Genomic DNA, 12798 nt, shown 5'->3' with positions numbered 1-12798 from the left:
AAAATGCCATTTTAAGCAATTCTTGCCTACAGTTGCCTGATCTTGTTACTTCCTCTGCCTCCTTCCCTGGTGCGTTGGTGTTTGTGTAAATTGTTGCTAGAGGACACAAAAGATACTCACAGAATCTTTGACTCCACAAAGATGAAGGCTGAAGAACTTTATTGTTTACAAAGACTTCACTTATATAGAATTTGAACAATGACCAGGGATTGGAGAACAAGGTTACCACCTCTCCATCGCACTGGCCAGACTAGAAGTTAATCAGTTGACTCTCATCAGAGAGGGATGTGGAAAACACCATTGTTTACAGTACAAACTGTGAGAATTCAGCTACAGAGCTGTAAACATCTCATAAAAGCTCACATAATATAGCAACAGTAAATGATGTGATTTGGATTAGGGGTTTGATGCATCTGATAAATGCTATTTTTTCCATATACATTTACACACATCTGTGTCTAAAATCACTGAGCTGGGCTATTTTTCAGCCTGTTTTTTTCCGTGCTTTGGCTGCCTGGCTGTGCGGACACAGGACAGGGTGATGGCGTTTGGGGCAGCATCTAGGGAGTAGGAGAAGGCCAGGCTGATTCTTTGGTGACAATTCCTGCTTGTCCTTGTTTCAAGTTAATTTGAAAGCCCCCATTCCTTCCATGAAGAGAGCACCAGTCCTTTTGCCTTTGAAAAACGCTCTCTGCTTGAGAGAATGATCCTGGGAGCACTTTTGTGTTAGAGCTAAAGACATCTGAGAGCTGTCTGCTATTGAAGTGATTCCTCCTTCCCTCCTCACTCCATGCCCCTGCCACTTCCTCCCTGCAGGAGCCAGAACTTCCTTGATCCTCTGATGTGCTGATTCAGAGAGCTGAAATGTTGCAAAATTTGTTGTGAATTAAACGAGCTGGTGGAAAAGGATCACAGGGCTGGAGGTGACACAAGAGGAGGAGCATCATCCTGGGAGAGGAGGAGGGATGGCAGAGCAGGACCTTCCTGTTTTTGTGGCAGTTGAGCACTTAATTCTCTGCATCCTGTGAAGTCACACCATGATGCTGACGAGCATTGGATATCTCCTGGAGGGATGAGCAGTTCCCAAACACATTGCCCTACAGAATTTTGGGACTAAGCTTTGTTTTGCCCGTACTTTGCTGTAATTAGGTGCAGAAATTCAGGTTTGCAGAGAAATATTCACACTTAGTTTGCAGTTTAGAAGCATATAGCAGCAAAATGTTAAGAGAAATATAACATTTTTCCGCAGGGGATCAGAGGGGTTTAGGTGGATGGATCTATTTTAGGAAGTCTGAGTGCTGTTTTTAATGAGTATCATTTAAAACTCTGTGCAGCAGTTTGGGGTTTAATCAGAAGGTGCTTTCAGGAGTCTCTGAGTCACCTCTGCTTGTGCACTTTACGTTCAGAGACCTACATGGTGCTACATAGATCCACCAACCTGCAGCACTGTCCTTCTGTTTCAGCACTTACTCACTGTGGAAGCTCATTTCTCTCCCTCCAGATGGCCAGAAATGGAAGAAATCCAGGTCTAATTTCTGAGGCACTTTGAACAGTCTCAGAAAAATCACTATTGTTCTGGAGAGAAGCCTCTCCGAGGCCAGTTGGCAGTAGAATGCTGGAGAGTCTTTAAAGAGAACAGTCTTCACTTTAAAACAATGATTTTTTTGGGGGGGGGGCGGGGGGAGTGGGGTGCAGAGGACAGTCTGAAAGGAGGGCACATTGCCACTTATTGCAGGAAAACAGATTTATTGGAAAAAACCCTGACTTCTCTCACTTTCAGGCAGCAAAATGTGAATTCAGGCAGCAAAATGTGAATTCTCAAATGTGCAGTTCCTAAGCAGAGATGCTTTAAGTGTTGGCATTGTAGAAGGAAAACAGCAGAGTTCAGCTGGGCCTCAATATAAAGTGCACCCACTTTTTAAATTCACTTTTTCTCTCCATGGATTTAGAGTCAATAATCACCCAAATTAAGCAAAAATAAGTTGAAACCATTTACAGTGACACTGCCGAGGAACTGTAAATCAGAGTCTCAGTCTTTAAATGAGGAATCTGACAAAGTGTTTAATCCGACAGATCTTATTCTGGGCTGTTGGGAGTGGTGCTTGACCTCTTGATTATTTAATGTATTGATTATTTCATGTCCCTTGTCACTCTTGCTGGTGCAGACTTCAGACACACACTATGGAAAGGATCTGCATTTGCAGCTCTGCACAGGGGCCGACCCCCCGAACTCCCGGTGAACTACGGGAAACCACCAAACGTGGGTGAGTCTGGAGGTCCATAAAATATTCTTTTCTCCTCTCTGTATTTATTCCTGTCCCACAGAAAGTTCCTCTCACTGACCAAAACACTACTCTGGGTTTGCATTAATGATTCCTCTGACATTTCACAATGAATTAGTCTAAAATAGGTCTTTCCCTAACAATAGGATAATTTTTGTGTTATTCGGGCTTGGATTTTCCACAGTGTGTGTGTAGCCATGTTTTGCATGGTTGTTTGGAGGGCGAGTGGGCTTGACTATTTTTTTACCGTATGCCTCCAAAATACGTACATGTGGCTTGTAGATTGGATGGGCACGGTCACAGGAGCATGGAATCCCGGAATCTTCATGGAATCTTAGCCAGAACAATGCGTCTGGCTCCCAGGGAACTTTTTTGACTCAAAAATTCCTTTTAGTTGGATTATGACAGAAAACAGACTGCTTGCAACATCCCTCTCCAAAAAGGAAATGATCACCAAAGCAACATTTGTGTTCCTTCAGCCTCAGTTGTCCACACAATTAGATAAAGAACTTGTATAAAACTCAGAGATATATGTGAGCTCTCAGCTTACATCTCATTACAGAGCTGCTCTGTTTTATATAAACTCAAGTGCTTGCCTTGTATGGTTTGAACTTTCATTAACTGTTTTTATGGGAAAAAAAATTAGATTCTTGCAGGCATAAAAGTAAATCCTAGTTTGTTTATTTTGAGGGTATTTTATCTGGGTTTGTGCAAATGGATACATTTTCCTGGTTTGTCAGGGAGTCCTTTTGCATATGGATCCTCCCTCCCTTTAGAGAAGTAGGGATGGTGCTGGCAGTTTTCTGTTTCTACCCTATCTGTGTGTTTATTATTTTAGGCTGGTTCTGCAGGTACTTTACTGTGAGCAGCTGTGCTGATGGATTGCTAATAGTCTGAATTGTCGATTTATTGCACACAACTCCTCTGGTTGTATTTCTGCGCGGATTCTTGGATCAATTCTTTCATCAGACAGGGTGTTTTTGGAATATGTGGTATTATTAATGAGGCATCCTCGCAGATTGGACTTCAGCATTTGTCATGCTTTCATGGCAAAGGGCTCTGCTGCTTGCTTGGTAACTATTTAGTGAATTAAAGAGCAGAATAATTTTTTTTGTTTGGGTCTTTTTCTAATTGTTTGTTGGTTTGTTTTATTTTTTTTTAAGAAATGCAGAGGTATTATATGGAAAAGGGTCTTTCATAGCTAGGAAATATTTTTTATAAGTATTGATTCCTGGAAGAATATAGTCCTTGGTGTAGCTACATAAACTACTACTGAGAGAGGAAAATGTGCATAAATATTAAAATAAGTATTTGACTTCAGGCAGGAGTTTGATTTTGGGATTCCTTGTTAATCCTGAAGAGAAGGTCATAAAATTCTGTGTCTATTTGTGCAAAATGGATGTTTTTTTCCTGGTGAGTGGTGCCAGCCAGAGATGCTGCAGTGTGTAGGTCTTAAGTACAAGATGAAGAAGTGTGCCCGACCTCTTTGCTGTTTTGGCATAGCTGAATTCCCACACTTGTGCTGCCTGAGGCAGATGGACTTTTCTAGAATTACTTGCTGAAGGAGTTGGGCTGAAGTAGAAGATACCCATTAATGCATATTCAGGAGCGAGGTGATTGTGTAAGTACCTGTGCAAAGTGGTAAATAAGGTATAGAGTGAGCAGCCAGCAGTATTCTCACATTGTTTCCCTTCTGGTGATAAGGATTTAAGCTTTCCACCAAATGCTGAGAGAGTGGGGTCACTGATGGTCCAACTGGGAGGGTCCAGCTGCCAGGGTTGGGAGTTGCAGTGGTTGCCTTTCCATGTGGTTGGGATGGGACCTCGTGGTCCGTGCTCCGAAATAAAAGGTCCTGCACAGTGGAACTGGAACAGGAAATCCGTGTTGCGTTTTCCAGGCAGAGCTGGGAGTCTTCTGGCTGGGGAGTCTCTGGGAAAGTGCTGAGCTGTGGAAGTCGTTCCCAGGGATGTGGTGCCTGTGTGGTGGGGCTGTGGTGATCTCCTGGAGGGGGACAGGGAGGGAAAACACTGACAGGACGACGTGGAGGAGGAGAGTCTGCTCGAGCCTTTCTGGACAGCTTTTGCAGTAGTGGAAATTTTAGGGCTCCCTTTGTGCTCTTCCAGACAGAAAGTGGAAAGACTGGTCATGCAGTACCTCGGGACTGGGAGTGATTCCCCTTTGATAAACCTGCTTTTGATGCTGCTTCGATTGTCAGGGCTTTTTTTTTTTTTTTTTTTTTTTTTAAATGTTTTTAGGCAGATTGGAGCAGTTCAGAAAGAAGGTTGTTTTCACTCTTTTAAGAGCTGCTCTAACCTGAGGATGGAAATCTTTCTGTGGGCAACTGTTGTTAGTGAAAACAACACAGAATTTGGAAGCAGAAGGTTTTCAGCACAGTCTCAATGAGCAAGCATTTCAGCTGGGTGGAAATTCACAGTCAAGGTGATCCAACTACCTTGTGCCTGCCAAAGAGCAGCGCTGGGATGAGGTCAGGAATCGATGGTGGTTCATGCTGGAAATGAGTTCCATGAGATCAGCAGCTCCCAGAGCTGGAACACACTGTGCTTTTGCTGCTTTTCCTGGGTCCAGGCTCTTTGTGGCCACACAGCCATTCTCTGAGGAGGTGTTTTCCATGTGGGAGCCAACTGTGTTTGTTTCCGCATTCCTGTGAAATCCTGGCTTGTGTCTCTCCCATGAGTGGTACCCAGCCCCTGCTCAGATTTGAGATGAGGGCAAAACGTTGGTTCTCATTACAAAATGACAATGCTTCCTGCAGAAGGTAAAAGAGTATGATAGGAGCTCATCACCTCTGAGAAACTGATTTTAGAACAAACATTTGCACCAGTGTCCCATTTTCTAATTTTCCTTGCAAAGAGCGGATCAAGATAAGGGTTTTTAGGGAGAGCGGGAATTCGGCTGGTGCTGCTCAGTGACTACCTCACTGAAATGCTCGAATTCCTTCTGAGTTGTGATTTAACTTTGAAGTCTGGGCTGTCTGATGATTGTTTGTTTTAAATCTAGCTTTCACTGGTGGGTTGTTGTTGCTGGGTTTGGGGTTTATCCTCCCTAGGTGAGCTTTCTTGCAAGGGTTTTTACATTGTGCTGTTACCTATAGTAGAATGTGAGGTAAATTGTGATTTAGGAATTGCTGTTGTCGTCTTGAATTCAGACTTGAATTAAGTGCAGTTTTCCTCAAGGTGTGGCCTTCCAGGACCAAGGACTGTGGGAAAGAAAGAGAAAAATGCCTGTATTTTACAGGTTGGTAGTTGGAGGAGCTGAGATGGCCCTCCAGTGTTGGGACAGAATTAACTTTTCTTATCAAGAAGGCTGGATCTCCTCCCTTTTTATGGGAAATAACTGTCTTGAAAGTTTTTCCTGGCAGGGAATAGTGAGGGGGCGGACTTGGCAGCTCTTACACCCAGTGTGGCATGAAATACATCAGTTAATGAGATAGGTTAGTAAAATTTTTTAGGGTTACTAAGTTGCTGTTCCTCCATGTGGGAATTGTTGGGTTTTAATGCTTTGGGGCCTTAGGAGGACAATAACTTCATTGTGGTGTAGAAAGGAAACTTCACAGGGATTTTTGTCATGTGGGGGTAATTCCCTATTTAGATATTGTGTATTAATCTTCCTAAAAATACAGGAACGGAGAATGTTGGTTTTGTTCCTTTGAAGCAGTGATAGGGGGGGTTTTTTGTCCAGAGATGCTGTTGCCTTAATAAAGTTGTTGCTCCTCATGGCTCAACATTCGTTCTGGATGTCTCTGATTGAAGCATTTCATAAACAGGGCTTTTTATTTGGTAATTATCCATGGGAGATGGAGGAGGTTTGTCCCTATTGTGCAAATAGGGAAATAAAGACAGAAAAAAAAAAAAAAAAAAGAAATTACTTTCATATCCGCTGAAGCTGAACTGATTGCAAGGCTGGGAATCGACCGGAAAAGTGAGATGCCAAAACTGTGGGATTTTGGTGCCTTTTGGTGCTTCCTTCATGGGCTTTACAACAAACAGCAGTGTTAAATGTTCAGAAGTGGGGACACAGAAAATACTGTGATTATTAGGAATATTTTGACCTGAGACTGCATCTTTTTAATTTACACAGTTCTTTGTGTGGTTAAAAAATATTCAAAGCCATCTGAAATTGCTTACAGGCAGATACGCTGTTATTATGTATTTAAATACATAAATATATAGGTATTGAAATGCTTGAAGCCCTGAAAGGCACAGCAGAATCACCGTGTTGCTGAATGACTCCACGTCTCTGTTGGCACACAGGGTGCGGGAAAGGGAGGTGTAATCTTTTTAAGAATTCAGCTTTTAAGCTGTCATGCTTGAAGAGTAAATAAAATAATGTGTAGGCAAAGCTGAGGTACCTTGTAGAGCATTTATCACTGTGGGACCTCTGTGTTAGAGGTAGGAAAAAGAGTTTAAAATTTCAATTTTACTTTGCTCACGGAGACAGTTTTGTTTAACAACCCTGTATAATATCAGGTATCAGTTGAATAGTAGGCAGGTAGTAAATTAATTTGCTTTAGTGTGTTTTGCTTTTTAGTATTGATGAATGTGTGTTTTTACATGCAGAGCAAATATTGACTGAAGGTGAGGCTATGCTGGAGCCTGATGGCTTTTGCAAGCATCTTTTATGCAGCTTTTTTCCCCTCATGTGTCATGTTTCAATTGCGTTGAGTGATTAAAAATAATTCACATTTCAGTGCCCAAAACTGAGACACAAAAATGCTTTCTTTAAAGCTGGAAGCAATTTATTTTCCTTGCTGTGTATAAATACTTCAATGGTATCAATTTACAGAAGGAGTTACACGTTAGGAACCCTTTGAAATGGCACTTCTTGACTTTGTAGATTAATTTTTTTTTTAACCTACTCCATGATCTTTTTTTTGTGTAGATTGGCAGCGATATCATGAGACAATTAAGAAATGGCTCGAGTTTTTCACTAGACTTTTGAGCTAAAGGAGTGAAAGGCACTAACTAAAGAGCTTCGTGGGGCTCCTGTGAAGCCCAGCCCACGTCAAGGTGCAGGGGAAGATAAGGAGTTGCCCCAGGGGATCTGCTATCACAGGGACTCCACAAACCCACCAGCACAGCTCTGTTAGAACCTCAAGTGCCACAGAAAAACCCTCTCAAAACTTTCAAACCCAAAGTTCAGCTGCTGTGAGTGAGGGTAGGCTAGGGAAAACAGTGATAGGAGAGGATCGGTGAAATTAAATACGCCAGAATGGTCTCAAAATGTGCATCCAATCAAAGGCTATTTCACAGGATGGGTTTGTGCATTTAGGTTTTAGGCTGTTCTTGGAAGGGCTGCTGGTTATGGAAATAGGAAGGAGTTTGTTGTTGTTGCAGTTTTTTTCTCCTACCTGCCATTCTGCCGCTGGGAGTTTTCCGTCAATGCCATCTATTTCTTGTTCTTCAATACCCTTGCCATGGGAATTCAAAGATGGGGACGTGGAAGTCCTCTGGCCCTCACATATGATCAGGAAGCCATTCCAAGGAAAGATTTTTATCACTTTTTATCACAAAGAACACTTAAAATAAACAATTATTATACTCTTTTTATAACTGATATTAGTAATATGTAATTCCCTAAATTTCCTTTCTCCCTTCAAAGATTTTCCTTAAAGATTTTCCACATCCATGTAGGATAAATGTATCAGTTACCTGCTCATGAATTCAACGTTGGAATAACTCCCAATGGTGGTGGGAACTTTTCATTCTGCTTTTGTTTTTGGTGAGGAAGGAGGTGCAGCCTGTGCTGGGTATTAAAGGCTGCATCAGGAGTGGGCTTTCTTTTTATAACACTGGACAGAATGTTCTGATAAGGTGGAAGAGATTTTTTTACAGATTCTAATAATAAAGTTGTTAATAAATAGCCATATTTGATTTAATATTTATTTACTCTGAGTTGTGGACAAAATTCATGTCTCACTCTTCTTTTTGCTTCTTTTTTTCTCTCCCAGTTCATATCCTTTCTGCCAGGCAATTAACTGGATGTGGCCGTTTCAGCCACTTGTTCCCAACATCCACCTACCAACACATGAAGATGCACAAGAGGATTTTGGGGCACCTCTCCTCTGTTTATTGCATAGCCTTTGATCGCAGTGGGAGGAGAATTTTTACAGTAAGTTTAAAATCTGGACCTTTCTCTTTTCGAAGATTGCTTTGTTTGATTTCTTCCTTTCTTGAGTCCCTCAACAGCCTCTTAGTCACTGACTGAGATGCAGACATGACTTTGTTCAGCTGCAAGTTGCATTTCTACTAAATTTGCCTTCCTGGATTTGTAGTGTGCCAGTGAATCTGTGACAATTATTTTATTCTCCAGAATGCAGTGGCATCCATTTCTTTGGAGATGCCCTTGCTTTGTGTTGGGCATATTTAAAAAATCAACAGATTTTTCAAATGAGTGTTGGATTTTTAGCTGTCAGTGTTAATCCCCGTGCATGGAGTGACAGGATAAGGAGGAATGGCTTCCCACAGCCAGAGGGGAGAGGGTTAGGTGGGATATTGGGAAGAAATCCTTCTCTTTGAGGGTGATGAAGCCCTGGCACAAGGTGCCCAAAGAAGCTGTGGCTGCCCCATCCTTAGAGCCAGGTTGGATGGGGCTTGGAGCAACCTGGAATAATGGAAGGTGTCCCTGCCTTCCAAACAGATCCCTTTCCAACATCATCCTGTGATTCCATGATTTTCTTTTATCAAATTGAAATCCTTGACTCCATCATACGATCCCCAGACTCCACAGTTCATGGAATCATAGCATCCCAGAGTAGTTTGAGTGGGATGGAATATTTCAAAGTCATCCAGCCCCACCCCCTGCCACAGGCAGGGGCACCTTCCCCTATCTGAGGTTGCTCCAAGCCCCATCCAGCCTGGCCTTGGGCACCTCCAGGGATCCAGGGGCAGCCACAGCTTCTCTGGGAAACCTATAACAGGGCCTTCCCACCCTCACAGTGAAGAATTTCTTCCTAAAATTGGGCCTGTGTGGAATCCCACTGAGCTGTTCCATCAGTTCACAGGGGCTGGGATCCCTCTCCATCCGCGGCGATCCGCTTGTGACATGCATGGAACGTGTCCCGTATTTTCCCGTAATCTTTGGGGATTCCTGTGGAATTTCAGGGGTCAGATGACTGTTTGGTGAAGATCTGGGCCACGGATGACGGGCGGCTGCTGTCCACCCTGCGGGGCCACTCGGCAGAGATCTCGGACATGGCCGTCAACTACGAGAACACGCTGCTGGCCGCGGGCAGCTGTGACAAGGTGGTCAGGGTGTGGTGCCTGCGGACCTGTGCCCCGCTGGCGGTCCTGCAGGGCCACTCAGCTTCCATCACTTCCATACAGGTAAGGACCGATGGGGTTTTCCCCTAAACCCTTGAATTAGAACGGTAATAAGGCTGTCAAGGATGAAATTTCGTCTACGATTTGTCCCAGCTCAAGGGTGTTTTTCCTGGTTAACTCAATCCTATTGTGCCCAAGGGATCATCCTCCTGCTTCCATGTGCTTTTAGCTGTGTGATCCCACTGCTGCTTCCTTAGGCCTAGAAAGTGGGGGATCTGATGCTCTTTTAGAGCAACTCAGAGAGCAGCAGCATCTCCTTGGCTCAACTTGCTGACGTGTTTGGCATCCTTGGTGGTGCTCCTGGCACAGCACCTGACTCAACACTCTCGTCTTCACAGAGAATATTTGTTTCTAGAAGGATCAGTTAAAATTCTTTACCCCCCTGTTTCTTGTTTCCTTGTTATCTTAGCTTGTAGCTTAAAGAGCTGCTCTGGATGTTGTAGCAAATGCAGATTTTCTTTAAAAAACCCTCACAACTGCCAGGCAGAAACCCTCTAAAAAACAAAATTCCAGGATAAAAAAGACAATCCCTGCAATTTGGCAGGTGATGCACATAGAGGGGAGAGAGAGTGGGGCTGTTTGGCTCAGAATCCCTCTCTCCTGGACTGGTGCTGTCTTGGATTCAGCACAGGCTTCTCCATCATGCCAGTATTCCCCAGGAGTCTCATTTCTCCCCATCTTCCCTACATTTCCAGTTTTGTCTGATTTCAACCATGTTAGGGTGATCGTGTTAGAAACCTATTTTTCAACCTGGCTTTATAACTGGTGTATTATTTGTTTTCATGTATATATATGTGTGTGTGTGTGCGTGTGTGCGTGTGTGTTTGTGTGTTTCTCTCCAGCTCTTTGTGAAACTGATAATTTAGAATATAATCAGTCACTTCTTTTTGAGGAAGCAGTGCTGGATTCCTTCATAAAATTATCAGGCAGCCTGAGGATTAAAGGTATTGCTGCAGTTATGAAATTAAGAATAAAAAGGTCTCCCTCTCCTTGGAGAGGTTTAGGAAGACAGAGGAGAGGGGATCCTGCTGTGCAGCTGTTCTTCATTGGGCTTGGATGCAGGAATAGTTGTATTTGCCATGCCTGATCCAGTTCTAGCCTAGAAAAAACTATTTCCTCATGTGTTTTGCCCCATTTACAGGCTCTGGGCTTGTTTCATTTCTCCAGTTTCCTTTGTGTGGTGAAAACAAAGAATTCCTAATGAAAATGTAGGTGTTTTCCATTTCCTCAGCTTTATGTTTATGGAAGTTTAGGTTCTATGCTTACCCCTGCTCTCTGTACTCCTGGGGAGAAACTTAATGCGTTAGTAAAAAACATTCTTGTCAACAAGTTTCCAGCATGAAAGAAGAGAAAATAGGAGCTGGTTTAATTGTTACAACTTTTATTTTTAGTTCTCTCCGGCAAGGAAAGGAACAACTCGATACCTCACTTCCACTGGTGCCGACGGAACAATCTGTTTCTGGCAGTGGCATGCGAACACCATGAAATTCAAGTGAGACTGTTTAGATAATTACAATTATTTGAACTCAGGGAGGAATTTATTTTTAATTTTGGCACAGAGAAGAATGCAGAGATAATGAAATAAGGGAGTTTTCTTGCTCAATAAACTGTGGGTGTGTGGGGCAGGAGCACTTTGGGATTCTGTGGCATTGGAACCCAAGGGGGAGGCAGAGATTGGGTTTATTTCTGAGGTTTGTGCTTTGCGAGCCAAAGCTGTGGAAGAAATTCCAGCTTTTACATTCAGGTTTAAATCCCTGTCCAAAATGTACAGGCAGATGAATTAATTTGCTTTTAATCATAAGAATGTACATATGTAGATGTCATCAAACCCATATTTCATCAGGAGGAAGTGCTGTTGGATTAATGATTTGGCAGGGTCTGTTTTAAATAGATTTGAATTGGTGAGGATAACGATAAATCAGTTAAATAATCTTCTCAGTTTAGAGAATTATTGTTTTCTTACTAAACTAAGGAAGAAAGTTCCTAAACTGAAAAATAAATTCCAGCAAACTTAAGTGAGAATTATAAAATAAGGAGATTTAAGATGAGTTTGCCTTCAACCTGCTGAGCTGCTGGGAACTGTTAGTGTTGAGTAAAGAAGAAAAAAATAAAAATAATGTGTTTTGCATGTAGGGATCGTCCTGTGAAGTTTGCAGAGAGGTCCAGGCCTGGTGTTCAGATCTCCTGTTCATCTTTCAGTTCTGGTACGTGTCCAGCATCAGCTGTTTCATGAGTTTGGGGCTTTGGTGGCAGTTCTGTTACTTCTCTTGAGTACAAATAGCGTTAAACCCTTTCCCAGTTAATTTTATCCCTGTCAAATTGTGATTATTGGAAATATTCCCAGTAAAGTGTCTGCCTCAAGCTGCTCTTTCTCTTTTTTCCTGTAATTTAAGCTAAAATATCCTGACCCCTCCCAAGGCTTTCAGTCTCTTGTTTTGCACATCAGAGATATTTCTCTGTAACATCCTTTTACGACTTTTACAAGGTAAAATTTTTCAGTGAAAAAGTTGCGGAAATCTTCTGTCAAAGATTACACTTTTGCTAGTCTTCCAAATTTGGCTGAATTCTAAGAGGAGCAATTCAATGTATTGAAAAGTCTCAGCTTAACAAACCTCCTTTGCAGTTTTGAATGAAGTATGATTTTTACAAAAAAAATTATGTAATTATTCATTAAATTTGCTTTTTGAAATTGAGAACTTTTGTACAGAAATCCTGAATTAACTAAGCCCATTTCAATGCAATAAACCATACAACAGTGCCCTTTTTGAGCAATAATAGAAAGGAAAAAAATACCTTAGTCACGGCATCCCAACTCAGCAATAATTTCTCTGATGTGTGAAACTGCATTTAAATATTTTATTTGACATTTACCTGATTACACTGAAATTTTCTGTTTAAAACTAATTCTGAAATGTAAAACTAATTCTGAGAATTCTGAAATTAAAATAAATAAAGTTAAAGTAAGTTTTCCGTTGGATGACTTTTCTTCTCACAGAGAGTTCTCTGTTTTAGGTGGCATGTTCATTGCAACAGGGAGTACTGACCACGTGATAAGAATTTATTATTTGGGCTCAGAATCTCCAGAGAAAATGGCTGAGCTGGAATCTCACACGGTAAGAGGCAAATCCAAAAAGAAATCTCTTTTTTTCCCCCACCTTTTTTCTCATTTCAGGAAC

The 12798-nt window shown here is 42.1% G+C and overlaps 1 protein-coding gene across 2 annotated transcripts in view; it reads left to right on the top strand.

Moving 5' to 3' along the window:
* The window catches only part of LOC120765075 (bromodomain and WD repeat-containing protein 3), a 51237-nt gene that overhangs the window by 8711 nt on the left and 29728 nt on the right, over nucleotides 1-12798 (top strand). Inside the window, exons 6-11 of one of the 2 annotated variants that reach the window (XM_040089370.1) lie at nucleotides 2166-2264; nucleotides 8251-8411; nucleotides 9404-9625; nucleotides 11014-11114; nucleotides 11756-11826; nucleotides 12635-12735. In XM_040089370.1, the coding sequence (XP_039945304.1) occupies nucleotides 2166-2264; nucleotides 8251-8411; nucleotides 9404-9625; nucleotides 11014-11114; nucleotides 11756-11826; nucleotides 12635-12735 (755 nt within the window). Of the gene's footprint in view, nucleotides 1-2165; nucleotides 2265-5681; nucleotides 5734-8250; nucleotides 8412-9403; nucleotides 9626-11013; nucleotides 11115-11755; nucleotides 11827-12634; nucleotides 12736-12798 lie in introns of those variants that run through there. The other variant, XM_058424025.1, reaches the window with a different exon arrangement.

This window comes from Hirundo rustica, chromosome Z (genome assembly GCF_015227805.2).
Source record: "Hirundo rustica isolate bHirRus1 chromosome Z, bHirRus1.pri.v3, whole genome shotgun sequence".
Lineage (NCBI taxonomy): Eukaryota > Metazoa > Chordata > Aves > Passeriformes > Hirundinidae > Hirundo > Hirundo rustica.
Note: the sequence above shows the minus strand (reverse complement) of the source record. Positions and strands in the feature narration are given on the sequence as shown.